At 46.1% G+C, this 23,123-nt stretch overlaps 3 protein-coding genes across 6 annotated transcripts; 2 read left to right on the top strand and 1 right to left on the bottom strand.

Moving 5' to 3' along the window:
* The first annotated feature begins 744 nt into the window (after positions 1-744).
* Positions 745-8,069, top strand: Ptpmt1 (protein tyrosine phosphatase mitochondrial 1). Its single transcript, XM_075961267.1, has 4 exons — positions 745-1,251; positions 1,344-1,424; positions 4,459-4,650; positions 7,603-8,069. The coding sequence occupies exons 1-4, from the start codon at positions 907-909 to the stop codon at positions 7,738-7,740; spliced, it is 756 nt and encodes a 251-aa protein (XP_075817382.1). The 5' UTR covers positions 745-906; the 3' UTR covers positions 7,741-8,069.
* Positions 8,070-8,274: 205 nt separating this feature from the next.
* Kbtbd4 (kelch repeat and BTB domain containing 4) lies at positions 8,275-15,351 on the bottom strand. 4 transcript variants are annotated; one of them, XM_075961263.1, is made up of 4 exons: positions 15,238-15,351; positions 13,735-14,336; positions 11,403-11,509; positions 8,275-9,831 (listed from the first exon to the last, which is right to left on the bottom strand). In XM_075961263.1, the coding sequence occupies exons 2-4, from the start codon at positions 14,321-14,323 to the stop codon at positions 8,971-8,973; spliced, it is 1,557 nt and encodes a 518-aa protein (XP_075817378.1). In that variant the 5' UTR covers positions 14,324-14,336; positions 15,238-15,351; the 3' UTR covers positions 8,275-8,970. The 4 variants fall into 4 exon arrangements, with proteins under 4 accessions (XP_075817378.1, XP_075817376.1, XP_075817377.1 ...); XM_075961261.1 differs by having other exon boundaries at positions 15,129-15,280; XM_075961262.1 differs by having other exon boundaries at positions 15,140-15,275.
* Positions 15,325-22,854, top strand: Ndufs3 (NADH:ubiquinone oxidoreductase core subunit S3). Its single transcript, XM_075961266.1, has 7 exons — positions 15,325-15,464; positions 15,563-15,628; positions 17,026-17,123; positions 17,529-17,678; positions 19,278-19,403; positions 19,540-19,659; positions 22,619-22,854. The coding sequence occupies exons 1-7, from the start codon at positions 15,401-15,403 to the stop codon at positions 22,784-22,786; spliced, it is 792 nt and encodes a 263-aa protein (XP_075817381.1). The 5' UTR covers positions 15,325-15,400; the 3' UTR covers positions 22,787-22,854.
* The last annotated feature ends 269 nt before the right edge of the window (positions 22,855-23,123 follow it).

The raw sequence follows: 23,123 nt of genomic DNA, 5'->3' as shown, positions 1-23,123 counted from the left end.
TATTATGTATACAATATCCTGTCTGTGTGTATGTCTGCAGGTCATAAGAGGGCACCAGACCTCATTACTGATGGTTGTGAGCCACCATGTGGTTGCTGGGAATTGAACTCAGGACCTTTGGAAGAGCAGGCCTTAACCACTGAGCCATCTCTCCAGCCCTAATGTTTTTCTTCTATTGAAAAACATTGAATTTAGAAAAAATAAAGACAATAGGGATATGAAGAAATTTATTTTTCTTAATAGTTAATATATATTTTTCATACCACGTATACTCTGGTTTGGTCAGATTGGGTGGGGGATTAGGAAGTGGAAATTAATGTTAAGAAGAAGGAGAGTCGGGGCTGGAGAGAAGGCTCAGCAGTTAAGAGCACAGGCTGCTCTTCCAGAGGACCCGGGGTTCAATTCCCAGCACCCACAGGGCAGCTCACAGCTGTCTGTGATTTCAGTTCCACCGCAAAACACCAATGCACATAAAATAAAAATAAATAAATTAGAAGAAGGAAGAGCCAGAGTGGTGGCAATGCCACTAATCCCAGTACTGGGGTAGCAGAGGAAGGAGCATCTTTGTTGCGTTTTTTTGGGCCAGTATGCTCTACATAGCCAGTATAAGGCACTTAGGGCTACACAGTGTAACATGTTCTCAAAAAAGAAAGAGAAAGGAAAAGACTACACCGTAGGTTATCACGCAGGTTCCCTATCAACTGTTGCTCACCCCAGAGCGGGTTCTTCCAGGGCCCCCTGTGGCTTAGAGAAGCCTCTCTGCCCATCCTCCTCGTTGAGGATGTGTGCACCCGGGGTCGCGCCGTCTCGCCCCCACCCCAGGTCAGGGGTGGCAGAGAGGACCCTCCGCCCTACGCAGGGTCACAGTCCCTACCCCACCCCCTGCGGCGCCTCTCCTCCGGAGCCATGGTGCCTGTCCCGGGAGCCGGGTGGCCTGGCCGGGACCGCGGGGACCCAGCTTCCGAGGGTCGGGAGGAGCCGGGCAGCCCGCAGTTCTCGTCCTCCGAGTCCTCGCGGTGGCTGGCCGCGAGCCCGGGGGCGGGCGCCTCGCCGCTGCGCTCGGCGGGGTGGGGCGGGATGGCGGCGTCCGCGTGGCTGGAGGCCGGCCTGGCCCGGGTGCTCTTCTACCCGACGCTGCTCTACACGGTGTTCCGCGGGAGGGTGGGAGGCCCGGCCCACCGCGACTGGTACCACCGCATCGACCGCACGGTGCTGCTGGGCGCGCTGCCGCTGCGGAGCATGACGCACCGGGTGAGGGAGGCCGCCGGGCCGGGCAGGGAGCGGGCCCCGGGCCTCGGCGGGCGCCCCGGGACCCTCGCTGAGCTCCCTCTTTGCTTCGGCAGCTGGTAGTGGACGAGGACGTGCGCGGGGTGATCACCATGAACGAGGAGTACGAGACTAGATTCCTGTGCAACACCTCGAAGGTGAGGACCGGGGCCCCGCCGGCCTGGCGCAGGACTCGGGCCTGTGAAAGCTAGAGACGTTAGACGAGGAGGGACGCTGCGGGTAACTGTGTCTCCCAGACGAGTGTCGGGGACCTCGTCGCCCTTTCAAGCATTGAGTATGCGCATCAAGTTAATGGCTGCTGGTGGAAAGCAGCCGAAGTGGATAGGCTAGAACGAAGTCGAGCCTGGAGCTCTGGCGACTCAGGTGACTGAGGCAGTGTCTTTTGAGCCCAGGAGTTCAAAAGGGCCCCGGGCACTGTCTGAAAAAGGAGAGTGGACCGACCTAACTTGGTGGGGGCGGCTCACTGCTGGAATTCCAGCTCTCTAGGCGAGAGGACCGCTCGCTGGAAGTTACAGGCCAAGGTCGTCTCTGTAACGAGTTCGTTGCCACACAGATCACAAGGAAGCGCTTCAAAATTGGGACCAGGGGTGCAATTCTTTATGCATAAAATTGTACACGTATATGTTAGTTTTATTTTGTTGTTTGTTTTGAGACAGGGTCTTAAGTCTATAATGAACTTTATCTGATTATCCTGCCTCCACTTCCCAAGTACTGAGATTACAGGCATGTGCTAATACACCCAGCTTGTTTTTGTAATTTTGGTTACTAACGTCAGTAACTAAAATTGTGTTTTATATGCCTTTCATTCATTCTCATTCAACACTTACTTAAGCACCAAGTATGAATTCGGCAATGTGTTAGCTTTGGAGATGTAGGCCTACTAAGAAAAGCACCTCCTTAAGAGGGAGTGTGACTTAGCTGGTGGTGGTGCACACCTTTAATCCCAACACTCTGGAGGCAGAGGCAAGGGGATCTTTGAGTTCGAAGCCAGCCTGGTCTACAGAGTGAGTTCCAGGGCATCCAGGGCAACATAGAGAAACCCTGTCTCTAAAAAACAGGAAAAAAAAAAGCGATGTGATTCATACCTGTGATATTAGCACTCTATACGGGTGGCAGGATCAAGAACTCGAGTTCAACGTGGGCTACATGAGCCTGTGCCGGAAAAAATTACACAAATAAGAAAAGCACACCCCCAGGCACAGTGGCACACATTTAATCCCAGCACTTGGGGGACAGAGGCAGATGGATTCCTGAGTTCGAGGCCAGCCTGTTCTATGAAGTGGATTACAGGACAGCCAGGGCTACGCAGAGAAAGCAGAGAAACCCTGTGTCCAAAACCAAAACAAACAAAAAAACTTTAAGGCGGGCAGTGGTGACACACGCCTTTAATCCCAGCACTCGGGAGGCAGAGGCAGGCGGATCTTTGTGAGTTCGAGACCAGCCTGGGCTACAAGAGCTAGTTCCAGGATGGGCTCTGAAGCTACAGAGAAACCTTGTCTCAAAAACAAAACAAAACAAAGAAACTTTTTTTTTTAAAATGAGCACTCTTTACTATATATACTATGTCAATAAGTTATCATTGGAAAACTGCAGGGCAGGCTGGGGATAGATTTCAGCTGTTAAATGTCTGCCCAGTTTAGAATACAGACCAGGTATAGTGGTGCCCAGGGGCAAGCCTATAATCCCATCACAGGAGGAAGAAGCAAGAGGATCACCTGGGCCACATATGAGTTTGAGACTAACCTAGACTAGATGAGACCCTCTCTGGAAAAGAAAAAAAGGAGGGGGGCACAAAAAAGCATGTCACTGTTCCTTGAATTTCCCCAAGTACCCTCACAAGGTTTCAAGGGATCATTAGCTATAGGAATTTTCACTAATGTGGTCAGGTGTATAAAGCAGGGGTCCCTGAAGTTACACAGACAATGCGTGGTCTCTCAGTGTGAGGCACTGTCGCTTGTAAGAGCTTTTCCCTCCCACTAGCCTAGAGATAGAAATGTCCAAGGCAGCAGTGGCATTTTAACATGTCTAAGAGTCCTCTGGCAGCCCTGCTAAATAACAATTTCCCATCTCCAGCCCCAGATATTGTGACTCAGGACTCTGAGCACAGGAGTCTGAGGATTTAACAGCTCTGAAAGTGGTTCTGGTTTGATTGATGTACAAGCAGAAATGTACTTTCAGGTTTTGTTACTCTGATTGCTGGAATTAACTGGCCTTCGTGCACTCAAGTCGCAGGGACTAAAAGTAGTGAGAAGCTAGGTGCACACCTGTCGTGTCAGCGCTCGGCAAGTGGAGGCAGGAGCACCAGCTCACTGGCATCTTTGACTACTTAGCGAGAATTGAAATCCAACCACCAAAACAAAGAACTTAGTAAGTAGCTAGAGTGTATTTGAAGTCTTAAACCAAAACTACACTTATCTAATGTGGCAAAGGCTTTGTTTCATTTTTCTAGTTACTTAATAATATTACACAAAGGCCGGTAGGTGTCTTTTGTTTGTTTTTATGGGGTGAAGGGAGAGCGAGCCTGACCTCCACCTCAGCATCTCCTCCTGTTCTAGTCATCCTAGAGGTGGGACTTTAGGCATGAGTCACCATTCCTGTCTAAAATGTGGTTTTAATTATAAGATAACCCTATTTTTTTTACTATGTACCCCTCAAAAATGATAAAAAGGTTTATGCACTTATGGCAAAATACAGTATCCTTGCCTACAATGGGGTCACTGTATAGGGCCCAAATGAGGCTAAACACAGCTTAATAACATTATTTGAAGTGGTGTTGGGAATCTCGGGGTTCCATTTGCCAGGTACTACACCACTGAACTACATCCTCTGCCCCGTAATTTCTGCAGCTGAATTTTTTGTTTTGTTTTTTTGTTTTTTCGAGACAGGGTTTCTTATACATCTCTGACTGTTCAGCAACTCACTCTGTAGTCTAAGCTGGCCTCAAATTCAGAGATCACTTGCCTCTTCCTCCTGAGTGCTGAGACTAAAGGTGTGTGCCACTACTGCCAGCCAAAAGTAGGCTCTTTTCAAGGCATTTCTGTTTTAGGAAAGAGTCACGCTGTAGTAAACACTGGAACTTGCTTGTTTTTTTGTTGCTCGGGGACCCCTCTCCAAACCTTTCACCTCACACCTCTTTGATTTCCCTTTCTGTGCTGGTGGAGCTGGTTTTAGGAATGGAAGCAAGCAGGAGTTGAGCAGCTACGGCTCAGCACAGTCGACATGACTGGGGTCCCCACGCTGGCCAATCTCCACAAAGGAGTCCAGTTCGTTCTCAAGTACCAGTCACTGGGCCAGTGTGTCTACGTGCATTGTAAGGCTGGGCGATCCAGAAGTGCCACAATGGTGGCAGCATACCTCATTCAGGTAGGAGAAGGGTCCCTTGCGTGGTTCAGTATAGCATGCTTTACTGGCAGGTCTTACCACAGAGAACTGTTACCTGTTTCCAGGAAGGTAGTGTGGCATCAGGCCGAACACCCAAGCTTTCTGCTTGCTTCTGGCTTTGCCCTTACTAATTGGGATAGATAAACGTGGATTTTCCTCTCTGATGCTGTTTCCTTTGCTTAAATGTGATAGGAAACTGAGAAACGAGAAGGTATGTCGAAGTGCTTGCCTACAGCAGGCCTAAAAAAAAAATGAATTTTAAAGAATGTTCAACCCGCTGGGAAGTGGCACAAGCCTTTAATCCCAGCACTCGGGGAGGCAGAGGCAGGCCAGTGAGTTCAAGGCCATCCTGGTCTACAAAACAAGTTCCAGGACAGGCCCCAAAGCTACAGAGAAACCCCATCTTGAAAAAAACAAAACAAGCAAACAAACAAAAGTTTTCAACACAGCAAAAGACTGGAAAGTTACTTTTTGTTTGTTTGAGATCACATGAGATAATATCTTGTTATGAGTCCTTCACTGTGGAGATCAGGCTGGTGCCTATGCAAATGAAGCTTGCAACAATCTTCCTGCCTCAGCCTCCTGCGTGCCAGGATTTCAGGCACGCACCCTACCTGATCCAAACATTTGCTTAAAATTGGCAGGGGGCTACCTCAACCCTTGCTTTAAATAGCACATCAGGGGGCTAGTTCAATTGGTAGAGCCCAGTGTGCAGGAGGCCATGTTGATCCCTAACACTGCATAAAACCGAGTGTGGTGACCCACACCTGTAATCCCAGCACTGGGAGATGAGGCAGAAGGATGAACTTGAATGACATCCTCAGCTACAGGGCTGTTATAAACAGCAGGTCTGAAAACCTAGTGTTACACACACTAGTGCTTCTAGCTCTGGTATTTCAGGGTAGAGCCCTGAACATTAGTGTTTGCTGTTTAATATTTACTTAGTGTGTATACAACTTTGCTCAGTAGTAGAATGCCTGCCCAGCATGTGTGAGACCCCGACTTTATTCCATGATACTGGAAAAAAGTTATTGATTGGCAGTCAGGATGCTTTAAAAATATTTAGAGCCAAATGTTTTATAGTCCTTTATCATTCCCTGCCATCTTTCCCTTTCCAGCTTGACCCATTTTTGCGTTAGTCTGGTTCTTGCATAGTACTTCCAGCCAAGTGGGTAGTTTAAAGAAATCCAATCATTAGCATAACCCTGTTAATGTGGACTATATGCCCACATTATGATTAAACTACACCTTTCATTATAACCATATAATGATTCTGCTGGAAGCTGGGTGGCAGAGGATCTCTGCAAGTCGAAGGCCACACTACTCTCTGTAGCATGAGTTCCAGGTCAACCCGGCACATAATGAGACTGTCTCAAAAACGACCGGTGATCTCAGGAGGTTATTTGGGTCCAGAGGAGAACTGACCCACCAGGCTAGAACTGTTTTAATCCTGTTGAGTTCTAAATCAGTGTGTAACCTTATAATAAAAAGGTAACCCTCCTAAATTGAAGAAGTACTCATTTTTTTAGTTATGGTGAATTTCAGAAAAACATCTGCCATGTGGTTTTAGAAATTCATATTTGCGTGTCTTTGTGTCAGTCTCATGGAGTCTAGGCTACCTCAGTCAGTTTTTTTTTTTTTTTTTTTTTTTTTTTTTGGTTTTTCGAGGCAGGGTTTCTCTGTGGCTTTGGGCCTGTCCTGGAACTAGCTCTGTAGACCAGGCTGGTCTCGAACTCACAGAGATCCACCTGCCTCTGCCTCCCAAGTGCTGGGATTAAAGGCGTGCACCACCATCGCCAGCTACCTCAGTCAGTTATGACAGTGAGGATGTCCTCGGACTTCCATCCTGTCTCTCCTCCCAGTCACGTTCCATTGAGGCTTGAGTCCAGTGTTCCATTCGGGCCTGGTGACCACCTCACCACCGAGCTCCATCCCCAGCCTACTTCTAGATATTCTTATTTAGATTGCAGGTCAATAAGGACACAGCAGACCTAAGAAATCTGGGGTCTCCGCTTCATGGGTTCACCTTTTTTTCACTATTTGACAGAGTAAAAATGAACAGGGTTGTAGGATTGGCTGACTGAAGTAGGTACAAGTGCTCTCATGGAGCATGTCCTCTCGTCTCTGACCTCACAGTCTGGCGCTCCTGTGCTCATGGGATCCTCCAGCATTCCATACCCAGCAAAGGAACTTTTTTCTTTTCTTTTTTTTAAGTCCTAGACATTAAACCCAAGAGATTTAAGCATGTTAACCGAATGCTCTATCATTAAGCTATATCCCTGGTTCTCTTTTACTAAAACATGGTTTCACTAAGTCATCTGGGGTAGCTTAGAACTCTTAGACAAGCTTGGAAGTGGTCCTCCTGCCTTAACCTCCTGGGTAACTGGGCTTATAGGCCTGCACTTCTCAGCCTAGCTGGAGCATAGTTTTCAAAGCCATTTAATATGGAGTCTTCATTTACTTGAAGAAAAAATTTTTAATTTTTTTTTTTTTTTTGAGACAGGGTTTCTCAGTTTAACAGTCCTAGCTATACTGGAACTCACTTTGTTCCAGGCTGGCCTTGAACTCAGAGAGATCCACCTGCCTCTACCTCTCAAGTAGTGAGATTAAAGGTGTGTGCTACCACCGCCCAGCTGGATAAACATTACATATTAATTTTATTTCTATATGCAAGTGTGTGTGGTCGTGCTATTCCATAGCAGTCACATGGAGGTCAGAGGACAACTTGCAGGAGTTAGTTCTCATTTTACCATGGTAATTCCTGGAACCAAACTCTGGTTATGGTTGTCAGGCTTGGCATCAAGTATTTTTACCCAGTGAGCTACCTTGCTAGCCCAAGTCTTCTTAAATATTAATTCTGAGAGTCCTTCAGCACCTGCTCATAGGCCAACACCGTTATACCTGCCCCTTTCTTTCTCGTTTTCTCACTTTCAGGTGCACAACTGGAGCCCAGAGGAAGCTATAGAAGCTATCGCCAAAATCCGGTCACACATCTCCATCAGACCTAACCAGCTGCAAATTCTCAAAGAGTTTCACAAGGAGACCGCTGCAAGGGCAGCCAAGAATAACTGACAGCATCGCTCATGCTGGCGTATCAAGAATATGAAGGCTGTGGATCACTAAGAACTTGGCTCTTCCCAAGTCAAAGGTGTAAAGGACAACACCCCACTACGCTGAGTAATAGATAATGTGCCTCCTTTGCCTTCCTTCCTGAAATAACACTGTTGGATGGCTACAGAGAACAAGATTGTCTGGCTAAATCTTATTTTCTTCAACAGGGTCAAGGAAATAGCAATTTTAACAGAAATCTATTGTGTATCTGATAATTTGTGTAATGACACCATAACAAAGACGTATGCTAGAAAAGGAAAGAATAAATACTCAGATCTGTTCTTTGTTACTGTCAGGATCCCAATTTCAGTTGTATAACTTTGCAAAATGCTTGCCCAGCATGTCCTAGCACTTATAAAAGTAAAAATAATCCTAATTTCCCTGACCCTGTGGGTCTCCCCTCTAAATGATGTATGGGGTGCAGGCAAGACCACTGACTCAGGAATGTCCGAGTGCAGAATCAGTTCCCTTCAGGAGTCAACACAGACACACACAGCACTTCAAAAACTTTTATTTGTATGAACAGTTCCTAACTCTTGAGTTAGCTTAGAGTTTTTAAAAGACCAGAGATAGCTTATATTTGAGTCTGGAAAACAGTTTCTGCTGTTAATCAGAAATAACTGTTTCTACTTTCTGGCTTATCTGTTTGTATAAGCCAAAATCAAACCGAAGTTTCCTTCCTGACAGATGAGAAAACATTAGAAGTAGTGTCCTGAATTCTAGTGTTGCTTCTTGCTGGTGAAGTACATTTTTAGCTTAATCCACTGTCCTCTCCAAATCCTGAAAGAAAACTCTCAATACTTAATTCTTTGTGGAAAGTGACAGCTAGTCACTTTGATGGCTGTAGACAAACAGGAACGGGCCTCTTTCTTCCTGCATGGGAACCAAGGTACTTCTATTAACACTGATCTGGTAAGGGGAGGTTGTGCCTAAGTCTGAAAAAAGGCTGGCTCTAAGCAGTCTGAAGTGAGGCACGGGATCACAGGGGATCATGGCAGAGTTGAAGCAACCATCTGAAGAGCTGTAGTGTGAAAAGCCCTAAACAGAGCCCTACATGAGCCTGGGGATGCGCTGCCTTCCTCATCTATACCCACACTAACACATTACTCTGAACTGGGGGATTTCAGATTTGACGGGGGATGTGCAGAAGAGGGGAGGGCAAAGGAGTCAGCTGTTCCTCCCATTACTGTCTCAGGCCAACACAAACTGCAAATTGGTAAGCAGCACCTTAATGCCTCTTGTGACAGTTACAGCTGAAGTAGCAGGGTCCAGCTTATAGGTGTTGGCATCTCCCTTCTTATATCGATCCCTGAAGACGTAGATGCTTCCGTTACAGCTAGCAATCTTCCAGAGGGATGGGGCAGAGCTCCAGGCCTCAGGAAGACAGAGCCTGGTGAAACTGTCTAGAAGGGGATTATAGCACACCAGAGAGTCCCCCTCCGCTACAATGAACACCAGATCTTTATGTACAGCTGCATGCATGCGGCCCGCAAAGGGCAGTACATAGGGCTTCACGTGGCACTTGTCAGTCTCTGTGTCGAAGCACTGGATAAGTCGGGAAGGTTTGGTAAAGAAGTCTAGATCATTCTCCTCGCCCCCTAGTAAGTAGATGATTCCATTGAGGTTGGCACCAGCAGCCCCAGATACAGCCACCTCTAACTGGGTTGTTTCTGTCCACACATTATCACCTACCCGATAGTAGATGACTGCATTGGAGAGGGTATCCTGAAGTGTCTTGCCACCCAGTGAATATATGGCATCTTTCCCAGGCACGGATACCAGGGTATGCTGGAGGCGGTCCCGGGGCAAAGGAGCACACCACTCCCAGTCAATGGTGGCATTGTTGCATTTCCACATGCGCCGTGGGATGGACCCTCCCACTACATACAAGTCTCCACCATGCTTGCAGGCTGCAGTGATTTGGTGGCACAAACTGTTTTGGCCACTTACACTGATGGAGTCATCTTCTGCACAGTGCAAGGACACGGCCAACGAATGGGTACGAGATGACTCTTTCCCGATAAGGTAAATGTGCACATTCTCCCCAATTTCCTGTTGGCAGAATTGAAATCCCGACATCAGCTCAGACAGGTACTGCCTCACACTCACATCCTGCTCCAGCCTCCTCTCTAGTTAGCAGTAATCATCCCAACTTTTTCTAATGACTTTCTTCTAAGCATTTTATGCAGGGGCAGAGGATCTGTTTTGGTTATCCCTGCAATTCAGTTTATTTACATATTTATTCAAATAAGATCTTGGCCGGGCGATGGTGGCACATGCCTTTATAATCCCAGCACTTGGGAGGCAGAGGCAGGCGGATCTCTGTGAGTTCGAGACCAGCCTGGTCTACAGAGCTAGTTCCAGGACAGGCTCCAAAGCCACAGAGAAACCCTGTCTCGAAAAACCAAAAAAAATAAAAAAGATCTTGGTATGTAGCCCAAAGTGCTCATTCTTAGATCCTCTTGCTTTAGCCTTCAAGGGGATCACAGGTATGAACCACATCCACTCTTACTGCTTTTTTGTTTTTCAGTGTTGGGAATTAAACCCAGGACTTTATAATATAAGGCAAGCATCCTAGAAACTGAATTATATCCCTGCTTTATTATTATTATTATTAATGCTATACTTTTTTCTTTTTTTTTTTCCCAAGACAGAGTTTCTTTCCTTAGCTTTGGCTGTCCTGGAACTAGCTCTGTAGACCATGCTGGCCTTACTCAGAGATCTGCATGACTCTGCCTCCCAAGTGCTGGGATTAAGGGTTTGTCCTACTGCTGTGCAAACTGAGACAGGATCTTATACAGGCTACCAAAGTATGTAGCTGAAGCTGATCCTCCTGCCTTCATGTCCACCTCCCACGTGTTGAGCCAGCGCATCTAGCTAGAACTGTTAACTCAATGAAGAAAACAGATCTTGAAGATAGAATCAAACCAGGCAGTGGTGGCACATGGCTTTAATCCTAGCACTCAGGAAGCAGAAGTTCGAGGTCAGTCTGGTCTACAAAACGAGTTCCAGAACAGATAGGAATGTTAACACCAAGAAACCTTGTCTCTAAAAACAAAAAGAAGATACCATTAGAGAAGACAGTAAAGGCTCTGTGAGTTTCAAAGCTCATAGACTGTTATCTTCTAGGGTCAGAAAATACATCCGACCTGTTTACTTCAAGACGGTGACCAATCAGTAGCTATCAAAAGAGGCTAGATCAGTGGCTTGGAAGATGGCTTACATGGGTAAGGGTACTTGCTGTACAAGCGTGAGGATCTGAGTTTGATCCTTGTGGCCTACGTAATAGAAGGAGAGAACTGACTTCTTTTTTTTTGTTTTTTGTTTTTTGAGACAGGGTTTCTCTGTGGCTTTGGAGCCTGTCCTGGAACTAGCTCTGTAGACCAGACTGGCCTCAAATTCACAGAGATCCACCTGCCTCTGCCTCCCAAGTGCTGGGATTATAAAGGCATGTGCCACCATCGCCCGGCGAACTGACTTCTTTAAATTGTCCTCTGACCCCCACACATACACCAAGAGATACACATTCTCCCTGCCAAAAAGAAGAAAGACAAAAAAAGGCCACTGAGGGCTGGAGTGTACAGAAATTATGGCACCCCCAATCCTTAAGAAATGCGCCTCACTTTCAAGCTGCTCCTGAGTGACTCGGCAAAAGCCTCTCTTTCTTCTTTATTGAAATTGATCCAGGCTTCTATTGCCTCTGTTGGGTTCTGGGAGCACGGAACCCCATCTGTGAAAGCCAAAGGAAAAGCAGATCAATGACAATATTACTGGGTTTCATTTTATTTTTATAATTTTATGTGCATTGGTGTTTTGTCTGTATGTGTTACGGTATCAGAAGCCCTGGAACTGGAGTTACAGACAGTTGTGAGCTGCCACGTGGGTGCTGGAAATTGAACTTGGGTTCTCCAGAAGAGCAGCCAGTGCTCTTAACTGCTAAGCCATCTGTCCAGCTCATGTTTTTGTTGGTTTTTTTTTTTTTGTGTGTGTGTTTTTGTTTTTTATTTTTCTAGACAGGGTCTCGAAAAACAAAAATAAATTTTTTTTTTTACATGGATGAATGCTTTGCCTGCACATGTCTGTGTACCACATGAGGTTTGTGTTCATGACCATCAGAAGATGGCATCAGATGCCCTGGAACTGGAGTTACTGATAGTTGTAAGCCACCATGTGGATTCTGAGAATTGAATCCTGGTCCTCTAAGAGTAAGAAGTGCAAGGGCAACAAGCACTCTTAACTGCTGAGCCATCCATCCAGCCTCATCAATAACAATCCTAACAGGCTCTCAAGAGGAACCACAGCCGGTAGTCATGCATGCCTCTAGGCAGCTCCCTCTTAAATCACACACACAGGCTTATGAATACCTGGCCTTAGCTTGGCTTCTTTCTTGCCAGCGTTTCTTAACCTACCTTTTGCCTCCGGGCTTTTATCTATTTCTGTATACTTTCTTTACTTCTTTTTCCATGGCTTGCTGAATAGTTGGTTGGCTGGTCCCTGATGTCTTCCTCTCCTTGTTCTCTTGCTCCTCCTTCTCCTAGGTTCTCCTTGTATTGATACTCTCGTCTGCCAGCCCTGCCTATCCTTGCTTCTGCTTTGCTACTGGCTGTTCAGCTCTTCATTAAGACCATCAGGTGTTTTAGACATGCACAGTAACACAGCTTCACAGAGTTAAACAAATGCAGCGTAACAAAAATCATACACCTGAAAATAATATTCCCCAACATAGGTCCCAATGAGGGCAATCCCCTCATAAAAGGGGGGAGGGGAGCAGTATCATAGCAAAGCCAGCAAGTGACAGTCAGATCAGTTTTGGTGGTATTCAGGACTAGGTATGAGAGGTCAAGAAGTGTCAGGAGTGGGTCTTCTGTCTAGAGTTAGCCTGGGGGTCCAGGGTCACTGCAAGGGCAGATGAGCTGAGCTGGGTCTCCGGGGGCTGTGCAGTGGTCGGGCGTGGGGTGCTTGGCTTGGATGCAGGTGCAGGGGGATTAATAACCTGGTTGGGGCCTATCACAGCTCTGAGGGGTGATTGTATTCTGTGGATGGTGAAAGTCAATTCCAGATCATGGTCCCTACGGTAGAGCGGTAAACCCCAAGCCTTACTGGCGGTCCAGTCAGCCTTCTTGCCTGCCTCCAACAGTCGCCCAGGGGTGACTGGGGAACAACCACAGGTGACTCGGCTGCTCTCATGCCCCCTGCCCACTGAACAGTGATGAGGGTGTGTGTGTGTTTGTGTGGACCAGTTAATCCACTGGGTGGACTCACATTCCCTGACACAATAGGCATATTTCCAGCCCCCCACCCCCGCATTTGTTTTGTTGAGCCCTGGAGTGGGAGTGAGCACAGCAAACATAGAACCCAAGGGATCTGGTGGCCCCACACCCCGCTAGGGAGTTGCACCATACCCAGGGAAAGGTTCCTGATCCTGAACCCAATTCCAACCACCAACCAATGAAAGGAAAAAGAAGACTGAGCATGCTTCCTGTCTGTGCTCATAGTACCTCAGACCACGTACTAATGGACTGGTATCTAAAAGGCTATTGGCTGAATGAAGTCCCACAACAAATCTTAGCACTTGGGAAGTGGAGGCAGAGAGATCTCTGTGAGTTCAAGGCCAGCCTAGTCTACAAAGCGAGTTAAAGGACAGCTATGGCTATGCAAATAGACCCTGTCTCCAAAAAAAAATTAAAAAATTAAAAAAAAGACTTGAGCCACTTTATTAGACCACCATTATTATATGTATTTTTTATGGATGTATCCAATTACATATATATGAAATTAACTTGAAATTGCCCCACCACTAACATTCTGCAGTGCTGTGATCAAACCTAGGGACTCAAGTTCACCAGGGAAATGCTCTATGAGTCAGTCACATAAACTTGGGAGTTCTGAGTCAGACTACCCACTGAAAAATCACTCTTGCATAGCTGGGTATGATAAGCCTCTCCATGAACTTACCTGAGATGATATCAGTGAGCAAATGGTGAGGCAAGTGGAGAAACTCCTCTGTGCTCTGTAGCTGGGCCAGGTGGGTCTTGGCACAGTGCTTGGCAGCAGTGTAGAGCTCAGGATCACTGTGCCTGTCTGCAAGCCACATCACCTGAAGGCAGTTTCCCACTTGTACTGTGCGTGCCAAAAACCGAGAACATTCCTCAAAGAGAGATGTCAGCTGATACATGTCTGACACCTCATACATTTCCTGCAGCTCATCAGCTCGAAGTTTCACGGTCCCATGGTATATATAATCAACCAGGAGCTGGAAAACAGACTCACTGACATCTTGTAGCACAATCACCCGGTTGTGAGCCTCCTTCAGGTTAGAAGTGAACATGGATCGGAAGAAGCAGCTCTGAGCTGACAGGACCAGCCGGTGGAGCTGAAACTCTCGGCCTTCCACTGAAATGGTGACATCAGCAAAGAGCTCCTCCTCTAAACACAGTTTCATAATTCCCTGAGCCACTCGGCCTGAGTGAGATCGGTCTTTGAAAGTATAGTTCACAAAGTAGTTTTCATCCATGGACGCTCCCGGCTCCTCTGGCGACTCCATGGCAGCCAACTATCTGCAAAGCAATACTGCCCTAAGTATCCGAGTAATCCACAGACATTGTCCATGAACTCAACTGTTCAACTCAAGACAGGAGAAGGGGAAACAGGAGCAAGGCGGGTCTAGCCTGGCCTTATTCCTGGTACTGCCAACATGATCTATGACATTCCTTCACCCAGATTTTCCTGCAGTGGGGCCGCTCCTCCAATGAAATCGATTAAAGTTCTATCTCTACTGTTTTTCCTTGATGGAAAATCAGATATTCCTGATGATGATCTAACAAAAGACTTGGGACTTTGGTCAACTGGTGAAAGAGAAGAGGAGGAAGCCTATTTTAAAAGATTTACTAACCAAATAGTTTGGATATATAAACTAGTGAGACTCAGAGGAAGCATGATTAAGCAAAAGACGAAGAAGAAGAACAACAACAACTAAATAAAGCAAGACATCCAGAGTTCTGGTGGTTAGACTCTCTCCTTGCGTGGACATAAGACTGCAGACCCTCCGATATGAGGCCTGGGCCTGGACATCATTACTTCCATCTTTATTCTTTTCTGAGCTGCCAATTCCGTACTTACCCACTCGCCCCAGTGAGTTCCTAAATAAGCTCCAGAGAGCCCAGCCGTCCCAGGCCGGGGGCACAAGTAAGTCCATAACCCTGTGCAATCGACCGCGCCACCTAGAGTCGCCTAGGAAACGGTCTCCAAGGAAACCGTCGTCTTCCCCGTCCTTACCCCCACCCCCTTATCAAAAGCTCGAGAGCGGGGGAGCGGCGTGGAACTTAGAACCCAGAATGCCCACCCTTTACCTTTCTCTCACCCGTCCGATTCTTTGTTGTTGCTTCTCTTCGGCCTCCGCTGTACCGAGCTAGAGCCACGTACACCTCACGGGTTTCCCCACCTGCGGGTCTTTCTTACCTGCGTTACCTCCTTTCATGCCAGTGCCCAGATCCGGAACCTCTGCTTCCCGCCCCGCGTCTGCCCGGAAGAATATTCAGTGCACGTTTCCACTTCCGGTCCGTGCCCTTGGTGATCCGTGGCCTGTGTGTTCTTGGGCTTATTTTGTCTCCATCATAGGAATATGGCGGCTGCCGCAGCCAGGGTCTGGTGGCGTGGGCTCGGAGGGGTCGCTTCCGTAGCCAGGGGTGAGCAAGGGGGACAGCTGAGACAGCGGCAGAGGCGCGCCTAACATGGAGACCTCTCGGGTCTCACCCGCCTTTGTGCCTTTTATGTCTCTGTGCAGGGACTGGGCGACCCTCAGTGCTGTTGCAGCGGGTGAGGAGGGAGAGCGCGGCGTCTGATACGCGCCGTGAGTATGTGCGGACAGCGCTTGTCTCACCAACGTTAGCAGGGGTTTTCATTGTTCTGTCAAATATTCTCCTTGCTCTGGAATGCCTTCCCTCCTGGGAAATCTCTGCTTGTCCTTGGAGATTGCTATGGTCTCCACCCTGCTGTTAGAATTGAGCACTTCCTGTGCCCTAGATATTTGTTTCCTTCTCATCTTGATTGTCCTTTGCCCGTTTTCATGACTGTTGTTCTCCGATTAAATTGTCAGCTCTTTGAGGGCAGGTAACAAAATTTTTGAGACCCGACCCGAAGTCCATAAATAATAGTAGCTCACATCAATCTTGTACTTACTGGGCACCTTAAGGCTTTGCGCCTTATAGTGAATCATTTCCTTTGGACTTCATAACAGCCTTGTGAGATGCATAGTATTTTACTGTCCATACTATAGATCAGTCCAGATAATTAAAAATTTTCAGTCACAGATCTAATGAACAACAAAACAAGTCTTTGGAAAGATACTTAATCATTAATTCTTTGTGATGTGTGTATGCTCAAGTAATTTAGTGATCATGTGAATTTTATGTTCAGTCAACAGAATCACGATTTCTGGACATTGATTTTCTTGTAGATACACAAAGGAACTGGGGGCAGTGTGTGGGCAATGTGAAAATCTTTCCTGGGTTCTTCAGCCCTGAAATTTTTTGATTAAGAACTTGGTATAAGCACGTGCCTGAGAGAAAGAGAAACAGAAGTCTGAATCCCATCCTTAAAGAGTTTTGAGTCTGATAGACAGGCTGACATGGTTGCTTCTTGTCAAGTACAAGAAATCTGAGGAACAGCTGTGAAACAGTGTAGAAAGAAAGACCCCAACTACATAACAAGAGTCTCTGTGTACTGTGAAAGAGAAGTGCTGTTTCCCCCTAAGTGGTTTTTGTTTTTTTGAGACAGGGTTTCTCTGTAGCTTTGGAGCCTGTCCTGGAACTAGCTCTTGTGGACCAGGCCAGCCTCAAATTCACAGAGATATGCCTGCCTCTGCTTCCTGAGTGTTGGGATTAAAGGCGGGTGCTGCCACTACTGAGCTCCCCTAAATTTTGATCACTTCCTAATTCCTGGAAGGTACTTTGCACCTGTGCCTTTAAGATTCTTTTCGGGAGGGCATGGCTCAGCAGTATTTAAGGGCACTGGTTGCTCATCCAGAGGACCCAAATTCCCAGCACCAACATGTCAGTTCACAACCATTTATAACTCTAGTCTCAGGGGTTCTGACATTCTTCTGTCCTCTTTGAGCAACAGGCACTCGTGTGCATAGATATATATGCAGGCAAAACACCAAAACAAAAGTAAAAACTTTTTTTAAGTCCAAGAGACTTGAGGCAGGACCGGTTGTTACCTTTTTCTTTTATACTTTTTTCTTTCCAGCCACTGTCAGACCACGGACTGATGTGACCCACAAGCAGCTCTCAGCATTTGGAGAATATGTGGCTGAAATCCTACCCAAGTATGTCCAACAAGTTCAGGTAATACTCATTGTCCTTGGGTCTGGGTTAAGAATCCACCCCATTGTTTATTTCTTCACCTTAAACTAGTGGTTCTCAACCTGGGGGTTGTAACCCTCCCTCCTCAGAAAACACAGATATTTACATTATGATTCATAACAGTAGCAAATATTACAGTGATGAAGTAGCAATGAAAATAAATTTATGGTTGGGGGTCACCACAACATGAGGAGGGTCTCTCAGCATTAAGAAGGCTGAAAATCTTCCAGGACAGCCAAGGATACACAACAAAATCCTATCTCAAAGAACCTCCCCCCAAAACAAAACAAAACAAAACAAAAAGTTGAAAACCACTGCCTTCAAACAATGACTCCTGCAGAAGCTAGCGACATTTCTGCTGTCTACAGCACCTTTCCGTGTCTACAGGTGACCTGCTTTGATGAGTTAGAAGTCTGCATCCATCCTGATGGGGTCATCCCAGTGCTGACCTTCCTCAAGGACCACACCAATGCACAATTCAAATCTTTGGCTGACATGACAGCAGTAGATGTCCCAACTCGGCAGAACCGTTTTGAGGTCAGTTAAATGTGAGGTTTGGGGCCAGGATAGAGATATAGCTCAGTTGGCAGAGTACTTTCCAAGCATACACATGACTCAGTTTGCTCCCCAGCACTGCTTAAAAAATACGCGTACTGGTAGACCTTGAGTCCTAGCACTTGGACTAGTGAGGGTGGGAGGGTCACAAGTTCAAGGCAATCTACTGCTGCACAGGGAGTTCAAGGAAAACTAGGGCAATATGAGATGAGATGCTAACTGAAAAACAGCTAAAGGTAAGAAAGGACCACTCGGGAGGCAGAGGCAGGCGGATCTCTGTGAGTTCGAGGCCAGCCTGGTCTACAAGAGCTAGTTCCAGGACAGGAACCAAAAGCTACGGAGAAACCCTGTCTCGAAAAATCAAAAAAAAAAAAAGAAAGGACATAGATGATTTCCTGAGTGACAGCTTCTTTGGTCACCAGAGCCTCTGTAGTTTCAGTGTCAGGCTGAGTCACACAGATCATAGCAGAATTTTTGCCTGTTTTTGTTGGCTTCCTTCCTTCTTTTTTTTTTAAATTAATTAATTTATTTATTAAGTATATGATATTCTGTCTGCATATATGCTTGCAGGCCAGAAGAGGGCACCAGATCTCATTACAGATGGTTGTGAGCCACCATGTGGTTGCTGGGAATTGAACTCAGGACCTTCGGAAGAGCAGGCAGTGCTCTTAACCGCTGAGCCATCTCGCCAGCCCCTTCCTTCCTTCTTTTATTTTAACTTTTTTTCTGTTGTTTTGAGATGGGGTCTAACTATGTTGGCCTGGGAACTTTTCAGCTTAGATGATCTTTATATATCTGCTCACTAAATAGTCACAATGCTTGGCTCTGCTTGATTTGTTTTCCTTCCTTCCTTCCTTCCTTCCTTCCTTCCTTCCTTCCTTCCTTCCTTCCTTCTTTTTTGTAGCTACAGAACCAGTCCTGTAATCCTTGAACTCTCTCCACAGGCCGAGACCAGGTTGGCCTTGAACTCACAGAGATCTGTCTGCCTCTGCCTCTGCCTCTGCCTTCTGAGTGCACCACCCACACCCAGCTCTGCTTGATTTTTTAAAAATTAAGTTTATGCTGGATATGGTGGCACATTCACACAGCTCTTGGGAGGCAGAGGCAGGCAGATCCCTGTGAGTTTGAAGCCAGTCTGGTAAGACAGGTTCCAGGACTCAAAAAAATGTACATATTTAATGTTATACACACGTGGTGGGGGCATTGAACCTACAGGCTTATACTTGCTAGTCAAGCACTCTACCATTGAGCTATATCCACACTGGGGATTTGGTTATATGGTTCAAGAGGATCTTTTGTGACTGGTTTTAGACTTTTTTCTGTTAGCTAGTAAAGTTATAAGATCATACAATATTAAAATAGGAGAGGCATACCTTTAATCCTAGCACTTGGGAGGCAGAGGCAGGTGGATCTCTCTGAGTTCTAGGCCAGGCTAGATTACAAAGTGAGTTCTAGGACAGCCAGGGCTACACAGACAAACCTATTTTGAAAAACCAAAACTAAACAAACAATAAAGACTGATGCTCTCACCCAGACCTCATCCTATAGCTACCTCGTTCCTCTAGTTTTTTCTCTCTCTAGGTTGTGTATAACCTGCTGTCTCTGCGCTTCAACTCTCGGATCCGTGTGAAGACCTATGCAGATGAGCTGACACCCATTGAGTCCATAGTCTCTGTGCACAAGGCAGCCAACTGGTATGAGAGGGAGGTGAGTTATTGGTTGTAGTGGGCCCTGCCTCTGGGCCAGAAGCACAGCAATTGTTTGTAATCATGGGGTGTGGCGCAGCCCAGCTCCTTGGCGCTTGGCCCTAATGGACAGATTGCTGAGAGCTGTTCTTTCCTAGGTCTGGGACATGTTTGGAGTTTTCTTTGTTAACCACCCTGATCTAAGAAGAATCCTGACAGACTATGGCTTCGAGGGACATCCTTTCCGGAAGGACTTTCCCCTCTCTGGCTATGTTGAGGTAGAAACCTTAAAACTGGGGTAGCAGTCATGGAGCATGGTGGGAATATGATATGATCTGTAGATTATGATGGTTTAAGAGCCTGTACTGCAATCCTAGTTTTATTTTTGTAATGTGAGGCAAGTTATTTGATTTTGCCATGAGACTGTTGTCTTTTCCTTTCCTTTTTTTTTCTTTTTTCTTTCTTTCTTTCTTTTTTTTTTTTTTTGGTTCTTTTCTAGACAGGGTTTCTCTGTAGCTTTGGAGCATGTCCTGGAACTAGCTCTTGTAGACCAGGCTGGCCTCAAACTCATGGAGATGGAGATCTGCCTGCCTCTGCCTCCCGAGTGCTGGGATTAAAGGTGTGCACCACCACTGCCTGGCTGAGACAGTTTTCTCAACTGCATAATGGAAAAATAAGAATTTAAATAGGTGGTGGCATTAAGTGACATAAAGCCTTGTATATTGCAAGTGTTAAAGCTGTTATCGTAATGATTTTTTCCTTTCTTTTTGAGACAGCGTTTCTCTGTGTAACCACCCTGGCTGTCCTGGAGATCAGGCTGACCTTAAAATTACAGCACTGGGATTAAAGACATATGCTACCACTACCCAGTGATATTTTATTTTTTAAGATTTACTTTTATGCCAGACAGTGGTGGTGCACACCTTTAATCCCAGCACTTGGGAGGCAGAGGCAGGGGATCTCTGTGAGTTCTAGGACTCCCTGGTCTCCAGAGTAAGTTCCAGGACAATCAAGGCTACACAGAGAGCCCCGTCTTTAAAAAAAAAAAAAAAGGAAGAAAGAGAAAGAAAGAAAGAAAGAAAGAAAGAAAGAAAGAAATTTATGAGTATGAGTGTTTTGTCTGTGTGTATGTATATGTGTGTCTGGTGCATGTGGAAGCCAGAAGAGGATATGCCAGATCCCCTGAAACTGGAGTTACAGGTGGTTATAATTCACCATGCCAGTGCTACGAATCAAACCTGGGTCTTCTGGAAGAATAGCCAGTGCTCTTTTTTTTGTTTGTTTTTGTTTTTGATTTTCGAGACAGGGTTTCTCTGTAGTTTTTGGTGCCTGTCCTGGAACTAGCTCTTATAGACCAGGCTGGCCTCAATAGCCAGTGCTTTTAATGGCTAGACAATATCTCCAGTCCCTTATTGTTGTTTTTTTGTTTGTTTGTTTTTGTTTTGTTTTTTGTTTGAGACAGGGATTTCTCTGTCCTGTCTCTATCTTCAGGCCTGTCTATCCTAAACAACTCTGTAGACCAGGCCATCCTTGAACTCACAGAGATCTGCCTGCCTAAGCCACCCAAGTGCTAGGATTAAAGCCTGCGCCACCACTGCCTGGCTTGCATTTTTTAAAGGAAAACAACAAAGGTTTTATTTATTTATTTATTGGTTGTTTTCTTGGGGGGTTGGAGGACAGCTGCAAACAGAGTTTTATTGATCAAGGCAACCTTAAAGATAGATAGATAGATTCTGTTCCTAACCTCTATCAGTAAAGAATTGTAGACATGAAATTTTCAGCCCTCAAGCACACCACAGTCGGGTGGTGGTCCATGTTTTTAATTCCAGCACTTGTGAGTTCACAGCCAGCCTGGTCTACAAGAGGGAGTTGGGACAGTCATGGCAACAAAAAGAAACCCTGTCTCAAAAAAAAAAAAAACCCTACTGAGGGTCTGGTATACTAGTATATTCTTATAATTTCAATACTAGGGAAGCTGAGGCAGGAGGATTGTATTAAGGCCAGCTTGGGCATGGCAAGAGCCTATTAAATGGGTGGGGAACTGGAAGATAACTTAGTAGTCAGTAAAGTGCTTTCTGCACAAGCATGAGGACCTGAATTTGGATCCCTAACATCCATGTAAAAGGATGGATGTAAACCAGGCATGGTGGTACATGCCTTTAATCCCAGGATCAGGAGGCTGAGGCAGGCAGATCTCTCGAGTTCCAGACTAGCCTTTAATTCCAGCACTAAGAGGCAGAAACAAGCAAATCTCTGAGATGAAGACCAACCTGGTTTACAGAATGAGTTCTAGGACAGCCAAGGCTACATAGAGAAACCCTGACCTCAAAAACCAAAAATAATATAACAACATGTATGTGTAACCTGGAGCTTATTAGTCAGCCAGCCTAGTCATTGAGCTCTAAAAAGTAAGTGTAAGGCCAAGGAGATGGCTCACTGGGTCATGCACTTAAAAGAAGACCTCAGTTTTAATCCACAGAACCCAAGTGAAGTAGGGCATAGTAACTCACATATGTAATTCCAAGTGTTCCTGCAGCGAGGTGGGCAGTGGAGACAGGAGAATCCCAGGAAGTTCATGTGCTAGCCAGCCTGTACTATAGCCACAAACATCAGCACATGTAACACACATTATACAAACATGAAGCATACACATTAAATAAATAATGTGGAAAATGACCAAGAAAGATACTTGATGTTGACCTCTGATCTCCAAATATGCACATATTCAAGTGAACATGTAATGTACATTGTACACACATGAAAAGAAAGGATGGCCACTGAGGAGGGATCATAATTTCAGGCAGGTTATTTATTAGCACACATGAATTTTGTTTTGTTTTCTTGAGACAAGGTTTCTCTGTAGCTTTGGGGCCTGTCCTGGAACTAACTCTGTTAGTTCCTTGAACTCACTGAGATCTGCCTGCCTCTGCCTCCCAGATGCTGGGGTTAAAGGCATGCGCCACCACCGCCCATCGCTATTACCTTTTAAGGTATGTGTTTGGGAGAGCAGTAAGTCTGCTAGCAGATAGTTCAGAGCTTAAGATGTGAAGTGGCAGCATGTGAAAAGTAAGGCCATTTTGAAATCCCACACATTCATTTACTGCACTGTGACCACATGGGTAATATGCGTGGAAGTGACTAACAGCTGTAACGAGTACTGAACAGAAGTCAAGGGGAGAGGGAAGGGGACATACAAAATGGCTCCTCGGTCATTAGTTCTAACTTTTGCTCCTACAGCTACGTTATGACGATGAAGTGAAGCGGGTAGTAGCTGAACCAGTGGAGTTAGCACAAGAATTCCGCAAGTTTGACCTGAACAGTCCCTGGGAGGCTTTCCCTGCCTATCGTCAGCCCCCTGAGAGTCTCAAGCTTGAAGCTGGAGACAAGAAGCCTGAAACCAAGTAGCTTGAAAATCTGGATCCCAGAAGAATGCCTCATCTATGGTTGTCTGTGTAAATAAACTCCTAAGGTTATTCATTGGCTGGCTTTTTGAGAAAGGGTTTCTCTGTGTAGCTCTACTGGAACTCCCTCTGTAGCCCAGGCTGGCTTTGAACTCAGATCTGCTTGCCTTTGCCTCCTAAATGCCAGGATTAAAAGAGTGCACCACCACCACTGCCTCTGGGTGTTTTAAAAACATTTATTTAGTGGGGGTGGCAGCATATGTGATGGTCAGAGGATGATTGGCAGGAGTGGTTCTCCCACCATTGACGGTCAGAGGATGATTGGCAGGAGTGTTTCTCCC

The sequence above is a fragment of the Microtus pennsylvanicus genome, chromosome 2 (assembly GCF_037038515.1).
Source record: "Microtus pennsylvanicus isolate mMicPen1 chromosome 2, mMicPen1.hap1, whole genome shotgun sequence".
Taxonomy (NCBI): domain Eukaryota; kingdom Metazoa; phylum Chordata; class Mammalia; order Rodentia; family Cricetidae; genus Microtus; species Microtus pennsylvanicus.
The sequence above is the reverse complement of the archived record's forward strand: the minus strand, read 5'-3'. Positions and strand labels throughout refer to the sequence as shown.

Excerpts from the sequence above, each read along its gene's own strand:
- Ptpmt1 (XM_075961267.1), top strand. The coding sequence starts at position 907 with ATGGTGCCTGTCCCGGGAGCCGGGTGGCCTGGCCGGGACCGCGGGGAC. Across the intron at positions 1,252-1,343 it reads TGCGGAGCATGACGCACCGG|CTGGTAGTGGACGAGGACGT; the intron begins GTGAGGGAGGCC and ends TTGCTTCGGCAG. Across the intron at positions 4,651-7,602 it reads TGGCAGCATACCTCATTCAG|GTGCACAACTGGAGCCCAGA; the intron begins GTAGGAGAAGGG and ends TCTCACTTTCAG.
- Ndufs3 (XM_075961266.1), top strand. The coding sequence starts at position 15,401 with ATGGCGGCTGCCGCAGCCAGGGTCTGGTGGCGTGGGCTCGGAGGGGTC. Across the intron at positions 17,679-19,277 it reads CTCGGCAGAACCGTTTTGAG|GTTGTGTATAACCTGCTGTC; the intron begins GTCAGTTAAATG and ends TTCTCTCTCTAG. Across the intron at positions 19,404-19,539 it reads CCAACTGGTATGAGAGGGAG|GTCTGGGACATGTTTGGAGT; the intron begins GTGAGTTATTGG and ends GTTCTTTCCTAG.
- Kbtbd4 (XM_075961263.1), bottom strand. The coding sequence starts at position 14,323 with ATGGAGTCGCCAGAGGAGCCGGGAGCGTCCATGGATGAAAACTACTTT. Across the intron at positions 11,510-13,734 it reads GCTCACTGATATCATCTCAG|ATGGGGTTCCGTGCTCCCAG; the intron begins GTAAGTTCATGG and ends TGGCTTTCACAG. Across the intron at positions 9,832-11,402 it reads CACTCAGGAGCAGCTTGAAA|GAAATTGGGGAGAATGTGCA; the intron begins GTGAGGCGCATT and ends TTCTGCCAACAG.